A 13,519-nucleotide genomic window follows, 5' to 3' on the forward strand; every position below is an offset into this window, starting at 1 on the left:
CAGACGTGGACAGACACTGTATGTGTGGTCTCCTCAGACGTGGACAGACACTGTGTGTGTGGTCTCCTCAGACGTGGACAGACAGACACTGTGTGGGTGGTCTCCTCAGACGTGGACAGACACTGTGTGTGTGGTCTCCTCAGACGTGGACAGACACTGTGTGTGTGGTCTCCTCAGACGTGAGTGTTAGCTTTTAAGCTTTAGATGTGTGCATTTCATTTAGAAGATCCACCCCTAGCCAAGGAGTTATTCACAACAAATAGCTTCTGGGAGAGAGAAAATCAATTTCCTTCAATGAAGTAGCATAGATTAACCACACTCCCGGGTAGGCTAACACAAACATATTAATAACCACACTCCGGGGTAGGCTAACAAACTGGACTCCATGGCTTTTGTTTGTCTTTTGAGAGCGGGAGAACATGAAGTTGGATGTATAGGGAAGCTAGTGATGATCTGGGAGGAGGTGGGAGGACAGTAATGAGAAGAATAAAAATACATTGAAATATAAAGAGTAAATAGAAATATTATTTTTAAACATTAGTTTTTTTGTTTTTGATTTTTTTTTTTAAGACAGCATCTCACTGTAAAGCCTTGGCTAGCTTCCAGCTTACTATAGTGACGAGCCTGGCCTCAAACTTAGAGACCCACCTGCTTCAACCTTCTGAGTGCGGGGGATTGCGTCACCACATTGGGCTTTAACTGTTTACATTTCGTTCATTAGTGCTGGGGGTGAGGATTGCACCACTGCACACTTTGCAGATAAGACACCTTTCTCTTTCCATCCAGTGAGTGCTTGGATTGTCCTCAGGGGATCTGGATTAGCGGCAAGCTCCTTTCCCCCTGAACCATTTTGTTGGCCCATCATTTCTTTCTTGCAGTTTTGCATTAATAAAAGGGGATATAATATCTACCTTGTATGTTTTTGTAAAGAAACAATCTGTGAGGAGTGCCTGATAAGAGCGAGAGCCAGCAGTGCTGTCAGGGAGCTGCCTGCCGTGACCTTGGAGCAGCTCAGCAGTGTCAAGTAGTGATGCAGCGCTTTCCTAATAGTTTTCTCCTAAGAAATGTGTGTGTGTGTGTGTGTGTGTGTTAGTGTAAGTTTATGTGTGCCCTTGCGTGCAGAGACCACAAGTAGACATCAGGTTTGTTCGTCAGGAGCTGTCCACCCTCTGTTTTGAGATAGTCTTGGCTTAAAACTCTATGGGCAGGATAGACCTGCAGACCAGTGAGCCTCAGGTATGTGCCTGTCCCTGCCTTCCCCGTGCTAAGATTGCAAACAAGCCACGTTGTTACCTTTGGTTTTGGGAACTGAACTTGAGTACTTGTGTTTGCAAGGCAAGCAGTTTACCCAGTGAACGGTGTCCCTAACCTCCAAAATGTGGTTTGAACGTGCTGGATACGGAACTCAATACAGAGCATGCTTGCCTAACACACACAAGAGCCCTAAATTCAATCCTTAGAATTATATAAAACTTGGTGTGGGTGGCATGCCCAGCAATCAGAAAGTGGAGGCAGGAGGATCAGAAGAGAGAGCAAGGCTATCCTCAGCTAGGTACTACATTTGAGGCCAGTTTGGACAAAGAAATGCTTTCAAATTTATTTTTTTCATTTACAGTGACAAAATAAAGTTAGTGTTTCACACCTGGTAGGATCTATAGTTGCTACTGTACATAGGACTTTTACTGTACATAGGATACTTGGCAGGTAGCACGCATGTTCTAAGCACTTATCGTTTCCCTTGCAGTGGTTCTGTGTATAATTTGTATACAGATGAGGATGAGGAAGCTGAGCCTTCTCCTTCTGGGCAACAGATCATTGAAAACTCTATAACTATGAATAAGATGAAGCTGCTGAAGGCTAAGATGGAGAACATGAATCTCAGCAAAAAGGTGAAGCTGTTGGCTCTTGGCCAAGCTTTTCTCTCCCTTACACTGGCAGGGCTCACAGCACTGAGGGCTGCTGGTAACTGTGGAAAACGATAAAATATTACTCATTTCACGTTTCTGGCCTCAACTTATTTATTAAGATGTGACAAATGAATATTAAGATTTTTAGTCTCGGAACACACATTTAGCATAATTCATCCTTAAGATGTCATAGCTATAGTTTGGAAAGGGTACTAAAAGATAGCTTAATCTTTTAATAATTATTTTAAAATGTGATTTCAAGATCTGCGGACACTGAGAAAGGCACATCACAGCCTAAGCTGGTCCAGAACTTAGTGGATAGCCCAGACCTGCCATGAACTCCCAGCAATCCTCCTGCCTTAGTCTCCCGAATGTTTGGATTCTAGGTATGTGCCCACCGTGCCTAGAGGATATTTACTGGGTTAGCGTTAATAGAAACTGCCAGTTTTCTAAAGTCATCCCAAAGTGAAAGCATTGGGTAAGACTTCAGTCTTCCATATTCTTGACAGTTGTTTTTGTTTCTAAGTAAGTCTGTCTCTCTTCATTTCTGCTCTCTCCCCCACCCCACACAATTGCACTATCCCTTTCTCTTCACTCTGTTAGTGCCTCCCCATATAAAATACATAAAGTCTTAAAGTAATGCTTGGAGCTGGGCCAGATGGATCAGCAAGTTAGGGCCCTTGCCACATAAACCTTCAACCTTAGGGCCAATCCCTAGTAAGGTAGGAGGAGAGATGTGACTTCCTCTGACTTCCCCGTGCATGCCATGGCAAATCACCCCTAAAAATAATAGTAGTAACGTTTAGGCTCTGCTTGATGAATTTTTATAGATAAATGCACTTATTTAGACATAACTCAAAGTAGTTCCTGTTTCTTCTGTTTGTTTGAGGTAGGCTCTCAATGTGTTTGCCTAGCTGTCCTGGAATTTACTATATAGAGCAGGCTGGCTTCAAACTCACAGAGATCCTTCTGCCTCTGCCTTCTGAGTTCTGGGATTAAAGGCATGCATGGCCACACCTCATTCCCCTGCCTCTTTCTGTAAAAAATTCTTTCATAATCTTTCCTAAAATAAAGAATATATATATTATATATATATAAAATTTCCACAACTAAGTTTTGTGTGCTATGAAACTTTATATAAATAGAAACATAGACAATATAGCCTTTTATAAAATTCTGGAAAATTTGTAAAAATTCTTTTAAATTTATTTTAAATATTATTTATACTACATTGTGAATCTTTTTTTGTTTCTCTTTTCTATGATAAGCATTCAGGTGTCTGAGTTATGGATTTTTTTTTTTAAAAGATTTATTTTATGTATGTGAGTTCACTATAAATGTCTTCAGACACGAGTTATGGCTTTTATTAACATAGCCACTTGGAGTATGCTTATACATTTTTTTTTTTTTTTTTTTTTTTTGGTTTTTCGAGACAGGGTTTCTCTGTATAGCCCTGGCTGTCCTGGAGCTCACTTTGTAGACCAGGCTGGCCTCGAACTCAGAAATCCACCTGCCTCTGCCTCCCGAGTGCTGGGATTAAAGGCGTGCGCCACCACGCCCGGCGTGGATACACACTTTTATTTTTTGGATTGTATACTTAGTAGAAACCTTAGAGTCATAGGAAAGATAACCTGTTCTATGCTGTATAGCCAGGTACTTGGTGAGTGTCACAGCATCCTTGGTGCGGTTTAGGGTGAAGATCATGTGTTTTAGGGCCTGCCTAAATAAGTTCTATGCCAGTTTAGGCTACATAGTGAGACCCTGTCTCAAAACAGACAAACAGAAGTTACAGTGACGGTTTGCATAGGTTTAGAGGCAGGTGAGACTCTGTCACTAGCAGGAGAGCTCCGGTTTGTGCCTTGCCCTTGCCTACACTTACAGTCACCACTGTTTTCATCTTAACCATTCTTAGGATCCTGTATTGGCTTTTATTTAATTTTTCTTATAACAAACAATGTTTACTTAAAAAGTGTTGATTCTAAATTTGGTTAAAATTCTGTTTTTTGTGCATTGCCACATATTTTGCTCATTTTAAAATTAGGTTACCATGCTTTTGTTTATTGGTTTGTATGCATTTAAAATGTGTAATGATGTACTCCCTGGCCTCGGGAGGTGAAGGCAGCATCATCTGAGTTCAGAGTCAGCCTCAGTGTAGCATGCTTGCATGTAGTCTGGGTGACATGAGGCCTGTCTCAAAGCAGCCAGGATATATATATATGTGATATAAGATCTCTGTCAGATGGATGGCTTGCAGTTTCTAATACTCCATGCCTTACTCTTTCACCCTGTTTTTGATGCATATTGTTAATTTTAGTGTATTATAATTTGGCAGGTTTGCCTTTATGATTAGTATTTAATAATTTTTACAGCACACTTTCCTGTCACAGGATTGTGAAGGTAATGCTTTTATGGTTTTCTCCAAAACTCTGAGATGATTATTTCTTTCTAGTTTAAATCTATAACTCATCTGATTTTTTGAAATAAGATCTTATTTTTTAATTATATGATGAACAATTGACCAAAAAAGTTATGTTATAATTTTTATTTATGTAGTAATAGAACTGTGACATATATGAAGCAAAACCTACAAGAAATAGATGCATGCTTATCTTCAAAGACTTCCACTCTTATCAGAACAGGTAGAGCAGAGAACTGGAGAGGTTTCTGAGAGACCGAGGATATTATCAACTCACGTGGTACAGCTGGCATTGCACGGGGCTTCACTCAAAACAATGTGCCTTACTTTTAAAGGGAGACGTTAGAACAGTTATCAAAAAATAAAGAAAAACAAAAATAAAATACAGTACTTTATACAAAAAATAAATTCTGATAAATTTCAGAAAGATTCAAATAATCAAAAATGCTCTGGTTTACAAAGAATAAAACTGGGAATCAATAATATATATCTGGAAAAAGAGTAAATTTCTAAAAACACCCTTGTGAGTAACTCATAGGTCAGAGAAGAAAGGTTGAAATAGGTTACACATTGGATCAGACAGTTCTGGTCATTCGGGCTAGGAGACTTTTTAGGAATATGAGATAATTTTGCATTGTTGACATGACCCACTCTTGGTTGTGAGTTTTCTGTTTGTTTCTAAATATTTTCCTTAGGAGTTTTATTCATCAAAGGGAAGTAATTTTCAATTTTCTTTTCTGTCGTACAGCAAGATTGAATGAATTTCACAGAGAGGATACTATCACTTAGTATTTTAACTTATTTTTATTTTAAATAATGGTAAAATATATAATATTTACTATCCATCTTATTTAGTTATTTATTTAGTTGACAGAGTCTCCCATAACCTAGGCAAACCCACTATGTAGTTAAGGCTGGTTTTGAACTCATAAATCTCTTTATGTCCTGTATGTCAGTACTGCAGGGATGTGCAACCATGCGAGCTTTTAACTGTCTTCAAATGTAACCCTGTTAGTGTGTTAAGAATGTTTTCATCTTTGTTCAATTAGTCTTCAGATCTTTTCTTAAATTTCTCTCTCTCTCTCTCTCTTTTTTTTTTTTTTTTTGGTATTCTTTAAAACCAACTTCCTAGTCCCCTCCCTTCAACCTCTGACAAGTGCCATTCCATGTCCCATTTCTATGAATAGAGTATTTGTGGCTAGATTATTTAATTAGTATGACATCTCTAAGGCTTACCCATGGTACAGCACATGTCAGAATATCCTTTCTTTTTAGACTGCATGTATGTACCATGTTTTGTTCATTCATTCACTTATTAGTGGACTTGTAGATGCCACGGGTACAAATACCCATTTGGGACTTTGGCTTCACACACACACACACACACACACACACACACACACTTATAATTTATTCTTAGACAATTTGGCACATGTACACGATGCCTAGTAATCCTCCCTTCTCTCCCTACCATTCCTGTCCAATCTCCCTCATACCCACAAATCTCTCCTGTGTCTGTTTTGTGTTGTAACCCCTGAGTTTAATTGGGGCTGTCTATGACCCATGAGTTTGGACTTGTCCATTGGAGCCTGGTGGGCTCAGCAGTGGGTACACAAGTGACAGTCATAGTAGATAGTTTAAGGAGTAGAAGCACATTGTTTTGTAAATTATCCCTCAGTTTTAATTCATCTGAGTTACACTATGGTTTCGATATAGTTTATACTGCTTTGAAATAAATGTCACACAAAGTTGTATTCTTTATACAGTAGAAACATTATGGCAATTGGTAATATTGTCAATTTATCAGTTTAGAATTTCCTTGTTAGCCCCAAAGTGGTTGAGTAGATTTAGGTAAGTTTTGGTGGCTGGTTTGTTTGTTTGTTTGTTTGTTTGTTTGTTTAGCTTTTCAGTGTGTTTAATTTTTAGTTTTATTGCATGGAAATCAGACAATATCATTTACAGTTCTGATGTTTAGAATTTAATTAGTAGAGATCTGATATTTTCCATGTGTGTCCAATATATATTCAAAAGACAGTTTATTCTATTAACTTCAGAGTAAAAGTTTGACAGGTATCTATAAGATCTATTCTATTGATTGATTGCTTAGAGATGAGATAATTCCTTTTTTTGTTGTTTTATCAGTTTGGTTTCTTCTGGAATGAGAACCATGATCCATGAAAATCATGACAGGTTTGTTCATCTTACGGAGCACTTGCTACGTGATCTGACAAGTATCTGTAGCAGTAATGTTGTGCTGATCACAAAGGTCAGGGAATGATGCTTGCTGTCCTGGACTACTGTTGGCTGGCTCTTTGTTTGTTTAGTTTTATTGGTTGTTGGTTTTTTTTTTTTTTTGGTTTTTCGAGACAGGGTTTCTCTGTTTAGCCCTGGCTGTCCTGGAACTCACTTTGTAGACCAGGCTGGCCTTGAACTCAGAAATCCGCCTGCCTCTGCCTCCCGAGTGCTGGGATTAAAGGCGTGCGCCACCATGCCCGGCTTTTATTGGTTGTTTTTTTGTTTTGTTTTTTGAGACATGGTTGCTCTGTGTAGCCCTGGTTGTCTTGGGTTCTGTAGACCAGGCTGGCCTCGAACTCATGGAGATCCTCCTTAAAGGGGTGCAGCAGCAGCACCACTCAGCTTCTGGACTGCTCTTTAATGTTTGCTTTTCAGATGTCAGCCCCATCTCACCCCTTTGCCTCCTGCATGCTGGCTAAGTGACAGTTACAAAAGTTAGTTGACTTTCTCTTTTCTCCATTCTGTCTCCATTGTTTAGATGAACAGCAGTTCTATTTTTAAAGGAAATGGAACATAAATAATTTTTCTATTCATATCCCTACTGATGTTTTAGTGTTGATGCCATGGCTGCTAAGAGTCTTTTTACTAAACTTTCCCCATATCTTTTGGTTAGATGCATATCTTAGTAAATTCCAAGGAAAGGAAAGAAAGGTTAGATTTCTAAGTACTGAATTTTTACAACTCTAAAACTTAAGGAAAAAAAAAAAAGACAAGTGATAATTTAAGAGCATGCTGAGGGATCGTTTCTGCAGTTTGTCAAGTGATGGTTTATTCAGATAGGAGACATTTAGGCTTTAACGCTGATCTTCAGCTGCCTTCCTTTTTATGCTGCAGTTAGAAAGGCATCTCACCAACACTTCTCACCCCACTTCCCTTTATAAATTACTTCATTTTAAAAATGTTATGTCTTTCCATGTCTTAGTCGGTGTTCCTTCACTGTGATGAGACACCACGACCATGGAGACTCTTTCTTTTCTTTTTTTTTTTTTTTTAATGGTTTTTCGAGACAGGGTTTCTCTGTATAGCCCTGGCTGTCCTGGAACTCACTTTGTAGACCAGGCTGGCCTCGAACTCAGAAATCCGCCTGCCTCTGCCTCCCGAGTGCTGGGATTAAAGGCGTGCGCCACCACGCCCGGCAGACGATAGAGACTCTTATAAAGGAAAGCATTTAACTGGGGCTTGCTTATAGTTTTCTGGGGTTTAGTCCATTGTCATCATGGAAGGGAACATGGTGCCACAAAGGCAGACATGGTGCTCGAGAAGTTGAGATTCTACATGTGGATCAGTAGGCAGCAAGAAGAGGGAGTAACACTGGATCTGGCTTGAGCTTTTAAAACCCCCAGTGGACTCCAACAAGGTCACACCTAGGGCAAGAATGCCACATCTCCTAATAGTGCCACCCTCTAAGCATTCAAATCTGTGAACCTATGGGAGCTATTCTTACTCAAATCAGCACACCCCTTATATTCAATTTTACTTTTCAGTTGGGTTCTTCTATGTACCTGGATTGGCTTTAACTTCTCCATCTTTGTGTCTTACCTTACTGAGTGCTGAGACTCCATGTGTGTGTTACCAGGTTCTGTCAATTTAAAGATATTTAATTTAGATTGGAGTACTGTGGTAGTTTTTTGCTATATTGTGTTAAGGGAGAATTTGTATGTGCTAAAATGTTCTGATTCTCACTTTCTGTTTTATTCTAATATGGATATGTTACCTCCTTTTCTATTTTTCTTACAATGTTATTTGGGTAAGCATTAAGAGTTATGGGCTAATACACAAAGTAAGGATGTTATGTAGGGAGGTAACGTATTTCAAGGGGGCTCTTTTTGTGTTTGTGTTTGTTTGTTTGTTTGTTTGTTTTTCTGAGACAGGGTTTCTCTTTGTAGCCCTGGCTGTCCTGCAACTCATTTTGTAGACCAGGCTGGCCTCGAACTCAGAAATTCGCCTGCCTCTGCCTCCCGAGTGCTGGGATTAAAGGCGTGCGCCACCACGCCCGGCTTTGTGTTTGGTTTTAATCACTGGCACGCCCATTGCAGGGAAGAAAGAGTTGGTGGGTTTTCTAATTCTGTCACATGCATTGTTTTTCTTTAGGGTCCTACCTTTCCTTTTCGTGTTTCTTTACTTACCTTCAGTAAAAAGCTCTTACATGGATTCTTTTTCATCTAATTTACCCCCTCTCTGCACAGTATAGCCTCCTTAACATTCTGTTAGCATGGATCCCAGACAACTTCAGGTTATTTCCTTTTGCCTTCAGCTAGCTCATTCTCATATCCCAGATATTACACCTGTTTTAGTATTTACACAGGTGGGAATTTTACTTTTGTTCTGTCAGCCCTAGGATGCCCTACCTCTTTGTTTTGCAGCTCTACATCCTTGCTTGTTACTGTAGATAGAAGCTTTACATCTGAGCCTTCAAAGTTTGTGTTCAACCTTACAGTAACTCCAAGTTTGTAGTCTTTATCTCCCTGTTGTTGACAATTGGAGTCATGGGTAATTTCATTTTCTTGTATTATTGATCTCTTGGGATGTCTGTGGGTTTATTTGGGAGGGTATGTTGTTATTTAGATTTTGGCAACTGTTGTTGATTTCTAAGGCCTAGAAAACAATCATTTAAAAAAATATATTTTCTTTTGTAAATACATAGTTGTAGGTTGGCAAGACAGTGACTTCAGAGTAAAAGTGCAGCTTGCTCACCTTCCAAGGGGCTTCCTTCCATCCTGTGCAGCTGCTGCAGCTCACCTTTTCTCTACAGGACGTACTGAGTTTTCTGTGTGTATTTCTTATAGGCCAGGCTGCTGGAGTGTCACCAGACTTCCATCCTGTGTCTGCTGACCATCCCCATGCTTGAGAGCTAAGGCTCCTCTCTTAAGCTTTCAACTTCACTCTTCCCGTGATAAGTTAAGTGTAGATGCTGTGTCAGGAGAGGACACGTCCAGTCCAGTGACTTTAGGTGCATCTGTAGAGTTTGCAGTTGTGCTGTGACTAAGACACTACATCTACGTCATAGAGGCTGCTCCCAATGTCATCACAAGACAGGCCCGAGCTCTCTGTCAGGGAGCTGTGATAACACATGTGAGATCTCATCTCAGGGACTCCATTAGTGACTCTGCATGAGAGATTATTTTCCATTTTAGAAAAAGGATCATTCCTTGTTCTATATGTACCCCCTGCCAGGTGTGGATCTGTACATTTCGGACTCAGAGGAAAAGGAGATGCTCAGTAGAAACCATTTCAGCTGTGGAAGTAGCTGAGGCATAACTGACGGGAACCCTTGGTGGGGGGAACCCTTCCTGAAACACAAGTCCACAGAAGCCATTGAAGGGACAAGACAGCCTTCTGAGTCACACGTTAGTGTGCTTAACTTTTTTTCTGAGTTCCACACATCCACACAGTCAGCTTACAAGGAAGAATGCCATGTCACATAAGCAACATCTTCTTAAGACAAGCCTTGGAAAGAATTAATTGTGAGGAAAATAAAACAAAATTATTTTTCTTTAACATCTTCAGAAAATTATGCTCAATAACAAATCCTTCTCAGTCATAATCTTAAGATTTTTAATATTTTAAAGCATTTCATTGTTGTTGGTTTGTATTGAAAAGACTCATCTTGTGGCCTTGGCTGGCATGGAATGGACTCTGTAAACCAGGCAGGCTGGCCTCAAACTCATGACATACATCTTGCTTCTGCCTCCCAAGTGCTAGCATTACAGGTGTGACACCACACCCAGCTTTTTTGAGCACTGTAAATTGAGGTAACAGAATGGCAATATGGTAAGTAACATTTTCTCCACTGATTATTGCTGATGGATGGAAATAACTATGTTGAGGAATTACATGTGCACTCTTTCCTTGTAGCCTAAGAAAGTTGTCAAGGTAAAACCTCGCCCACCTCTAGCTCCTCGGCCGACCAGCAGTTCTACAGCAGCAGCCCGGCACAGATTGCTAAGAGTCCTCCCTCATATTGGGCAGTCTTGTTTACCTTCTGGGAATGCATATCTCCCTGAAACATCCAGGAATGCAGGCCCAAGTCCTGCAGCTCAGGCCCCTGCCGATAGACCAGTGTCATCTCTCAGGAATGAGCTGCTGAAGGATGATGACAATTGGGAGATTAACATGTTATCTCACTCCACGAGTAGTATCAGACTGCTTCCTCAGTTGACCCATATAGAACTGGAAAGTGACAAAGAGCTCGCAGATTCTGTTCTTCACCTTGGATCATCCCTGTCTAGGCGGACCAAGCACCTTTCAGGAAACTTGTTATCTAATAATGAGGATGATGTTGTCTTGTTTCCACGGTCAGAAGAATGTGTAGCTGATGAGTTGCTCCTGCCAGAAGTAGGTGCTTTTGCTCCATTTGCAGAAGGAAACGGTGCCGAGCAGAGCAGTGGTGTAGAAGGGTTAGGGAAGGTAACTCCAGAGTTCCCACTCTCTAAAGGTGATGGAGGACTGAGGGCAGCAGAGCAGCCTCTGAGCCACGTGGCAAGAGTGCTGAGCAGTGATCCAGGAGACAATGCAGTTCTTAACCACCGAGAGCCAAGCTCTCACAAGAACAGACTCCTGTCACCTCTTCTCTGTGCTGCACCAGTGTCACTACATAATCCTCTGGTGAAGCCACAGAGACAGTCAAAATGCTTTGAGTCAGGCAACCCCTCAGCGTCTACTTCACAAAACACCCTGCGGGAATTGGACATTCGAACCATAGCAGATTCTTCTTTCTCTAGGACTGCTCGCTTCCGTGGTGTTAAAGTCGATTCGCCTGGAAAAAGATCTGATGTTATTTCTAAAGTGGAAGCCCGAGATATTACAGAAATGGCTAATAAAGCTTCCAAAGAGCCTGTTGGTTGTGTAAACAATAATGGCTTTTTGGCTTCACTGGCACGGAGTGCAAGCAGAGACAGTTTGCAGAGCACCCATGGGGCATGCAGGCTTCGGTCCTCTGGAATTGGTTTGTCTACAAACTTCCAGCATTTTCAGGATGAAAACATTAGGAAAAGTTCTCCCCAGTCAGAACCTACAGATTTTTTTCTAGTAAGTATTATCTTTTCAGTTTGTTCTTCTAGTTGGTTGTATACAGCATGACTATCTCAAAGTTAAAAGTTTTATTTATATAAATAAACATGCTTGAAATTGAATTGCTTTCCCATAAATTTTACTAAAATACTTGTCTAATTTGTAGGAAATCTATTTGATGCTTGTTTTTTTTTTTTTTTCCTTTTTGAGACAGGTTTTTCATGTAGCTCAGGCTGACCTGGGACTTGGAGGATGACCCTGAACTCTTGGTCCTGCTTCCAGCTCCTGAGTGCTGGAATTACAGCCATCACTGCCGTGTTCACTAGTGCTCTGTAGTTTTCAGTTTGATATTGTTTCATTAAGTCTTTTTCCAGTATCCAGACTCTTACCTAAGCCACCAACTTTTATTCTTTTATGGATAAGTAGTAAGCACAAGAAGTGAGATTAGGTTTCAAGAGACTCTAAACAGAAATAGAGCACATGCTATATACTGGGTGCCCACTTGCATTTTAGTAACAGAATACTAAAGTATTTGATGCTTGGTGACCTAATCTGCATTGACTCACCTCAGCAGGTGTTCTGTGTTTTAATTGTAGTCTGCCCGCGGTATTGGAATGAATGGAAGTAATGCAGCAGCAGGGAAGAGAATAGGTAAGCCACTTCACTGCGTTCTCAAGGGGACAGAGAGAGTTCTCTATAGTATGAACAGGGTAGACACCCCCAAATGATTCATTCCAGAAATCAGTATGTGATCTGGCTGCAAGAGGAATAAACAATCTCAAGTTGGTATTTCATGTCTCTGTGAAGAGACAGCATAATAGAAGAATTAACCCCTTCACTGGAGGCTGGCCATTGTAAAGCTGTAGTGGGCTGCTGGGTGGGCCCTGAGGAGTGTTCCATATTTGGTCCGATATCAAGGGGGAGTGGTAAGAAGCTCTTTTTGATGAACTTATTATTTCTGAACAAAGGCAAGGATAATCTCTAAGCCCAGCCCTTTCTATACACAGTAGCAAAAGTGGCTCTAACTCATTCTTCTTCCAGTGGTAGCACACTGAAGATGCCTTGGAAGGAAGCAAGACTTTAATATCTCCTCCTTTTGTGTTTTAATACCCAGACCTGTGGCAGTAAACTCACTAGGAGGTGCCCTCTGTAGTTCTGGAGTTGTAAAAGTCTGCCATGTTGTAGACTTAGTTTTTTCAGAGACACATAGGACTTGCTTCCCTTCTCTTTGTGAGGCCTAAGCGTATAAAGTACTGACACATCTGTTTACATTTTACCAGGGCTCTCATTGTGGTAAAGTGCGCAGAAAAAGTCTTCTTAGCTGTATTTTTGTTGTTGTTTGAGACAGGGCCCTGTGCAGCCTAGGCTGACGGTGCCCTTAAACTTCCATTGGGTTGTTTCTGCCTCTGTGCCACTGTGCCCTGCTCATCAGTCTGTGTTTTTGACCATCGTGCCTCAATCTATCAGATACTAGATTCCATGCATGTACCAACAACCCTGGATTTTAGTCCTTTTTAATGTATAGGCTCATAGCATTGCATACATTCCCATGTTAGGCAGCCACGACACATCCACTACTAGTTCTCTGTAGCTTTTCCTTTTGCCAGACTAAAGGTTTTAATTCATTGGCTATTGAACTTCTTGATGGGCAAGCTGGGTGGCATGTACCTATAGTTGTAACTCCTGGGTAGGCTGAGACTGAGTAACTGAGGCAGGAGGATTACATGCACTTAAAAAGTAGTTTGGAGCTGGGCGTGGTGGCGCACGCCTTTAATCCCAGCACTCGGGAGGCAGAGGCAGAGGCAGGCGGATTTCTGAGTTCGAGGCCAGCATGGTCTACAAAGTGAGTTCCAGGACAGCCAGGGCTATACAGAGAAACCCTGTCTCGAAA

The 13,519-nt window shown here is 40.9% G+C and overlaps 1 protein-coding gene across 7 annotated transcripts in view; it reads left to right on the plus strand.

Moving 5' to 3' along the window:
* Positions 1–13,519, plus strand: part of Zfand4 (zinc finger AN1-type containing 4) — a 65,424-nt gene that overhangs the window by 38,476 nt on the left and 13,429 nt on the right. For 6 of the 7 annotated variants that reach the window (XM_021165735.2, XM_029478825.1, XM_029478824.1 and 3 more), the window contains 3 exons: positions 1,745–1,889; positions 10,474–11,646; positions 12,225–12,279. In XM_021165735.2, the coding sequence (XP_021021394.1) occupies positions 1,745–1,889; positions 10,474–11,646; positions 12,225–12,279 (1,373 nt within the window). Of the gene's footprint in view, positions 1–1,744; positions 1,890–10,473; positions 11,647–12,202; positions 12,280–13,519 lie in introns of all 7 variants that reach the window. The other variant, XM_021165737.2, reaches the window with a different exon arrangement.

This window comes from Mus caroli, chromosome 6, assembly GCF_900094665.2.
Source record: "Mus caroli chromosome 6, CAROLI_EIJ_v1.1, whole genome shotgun sequence".
Taxonomy (NCBI): Eukaryota; Metazoa; Chordata; class Mammalia; order Rodentia; family Muridae; genus Mus; species Mus caroli.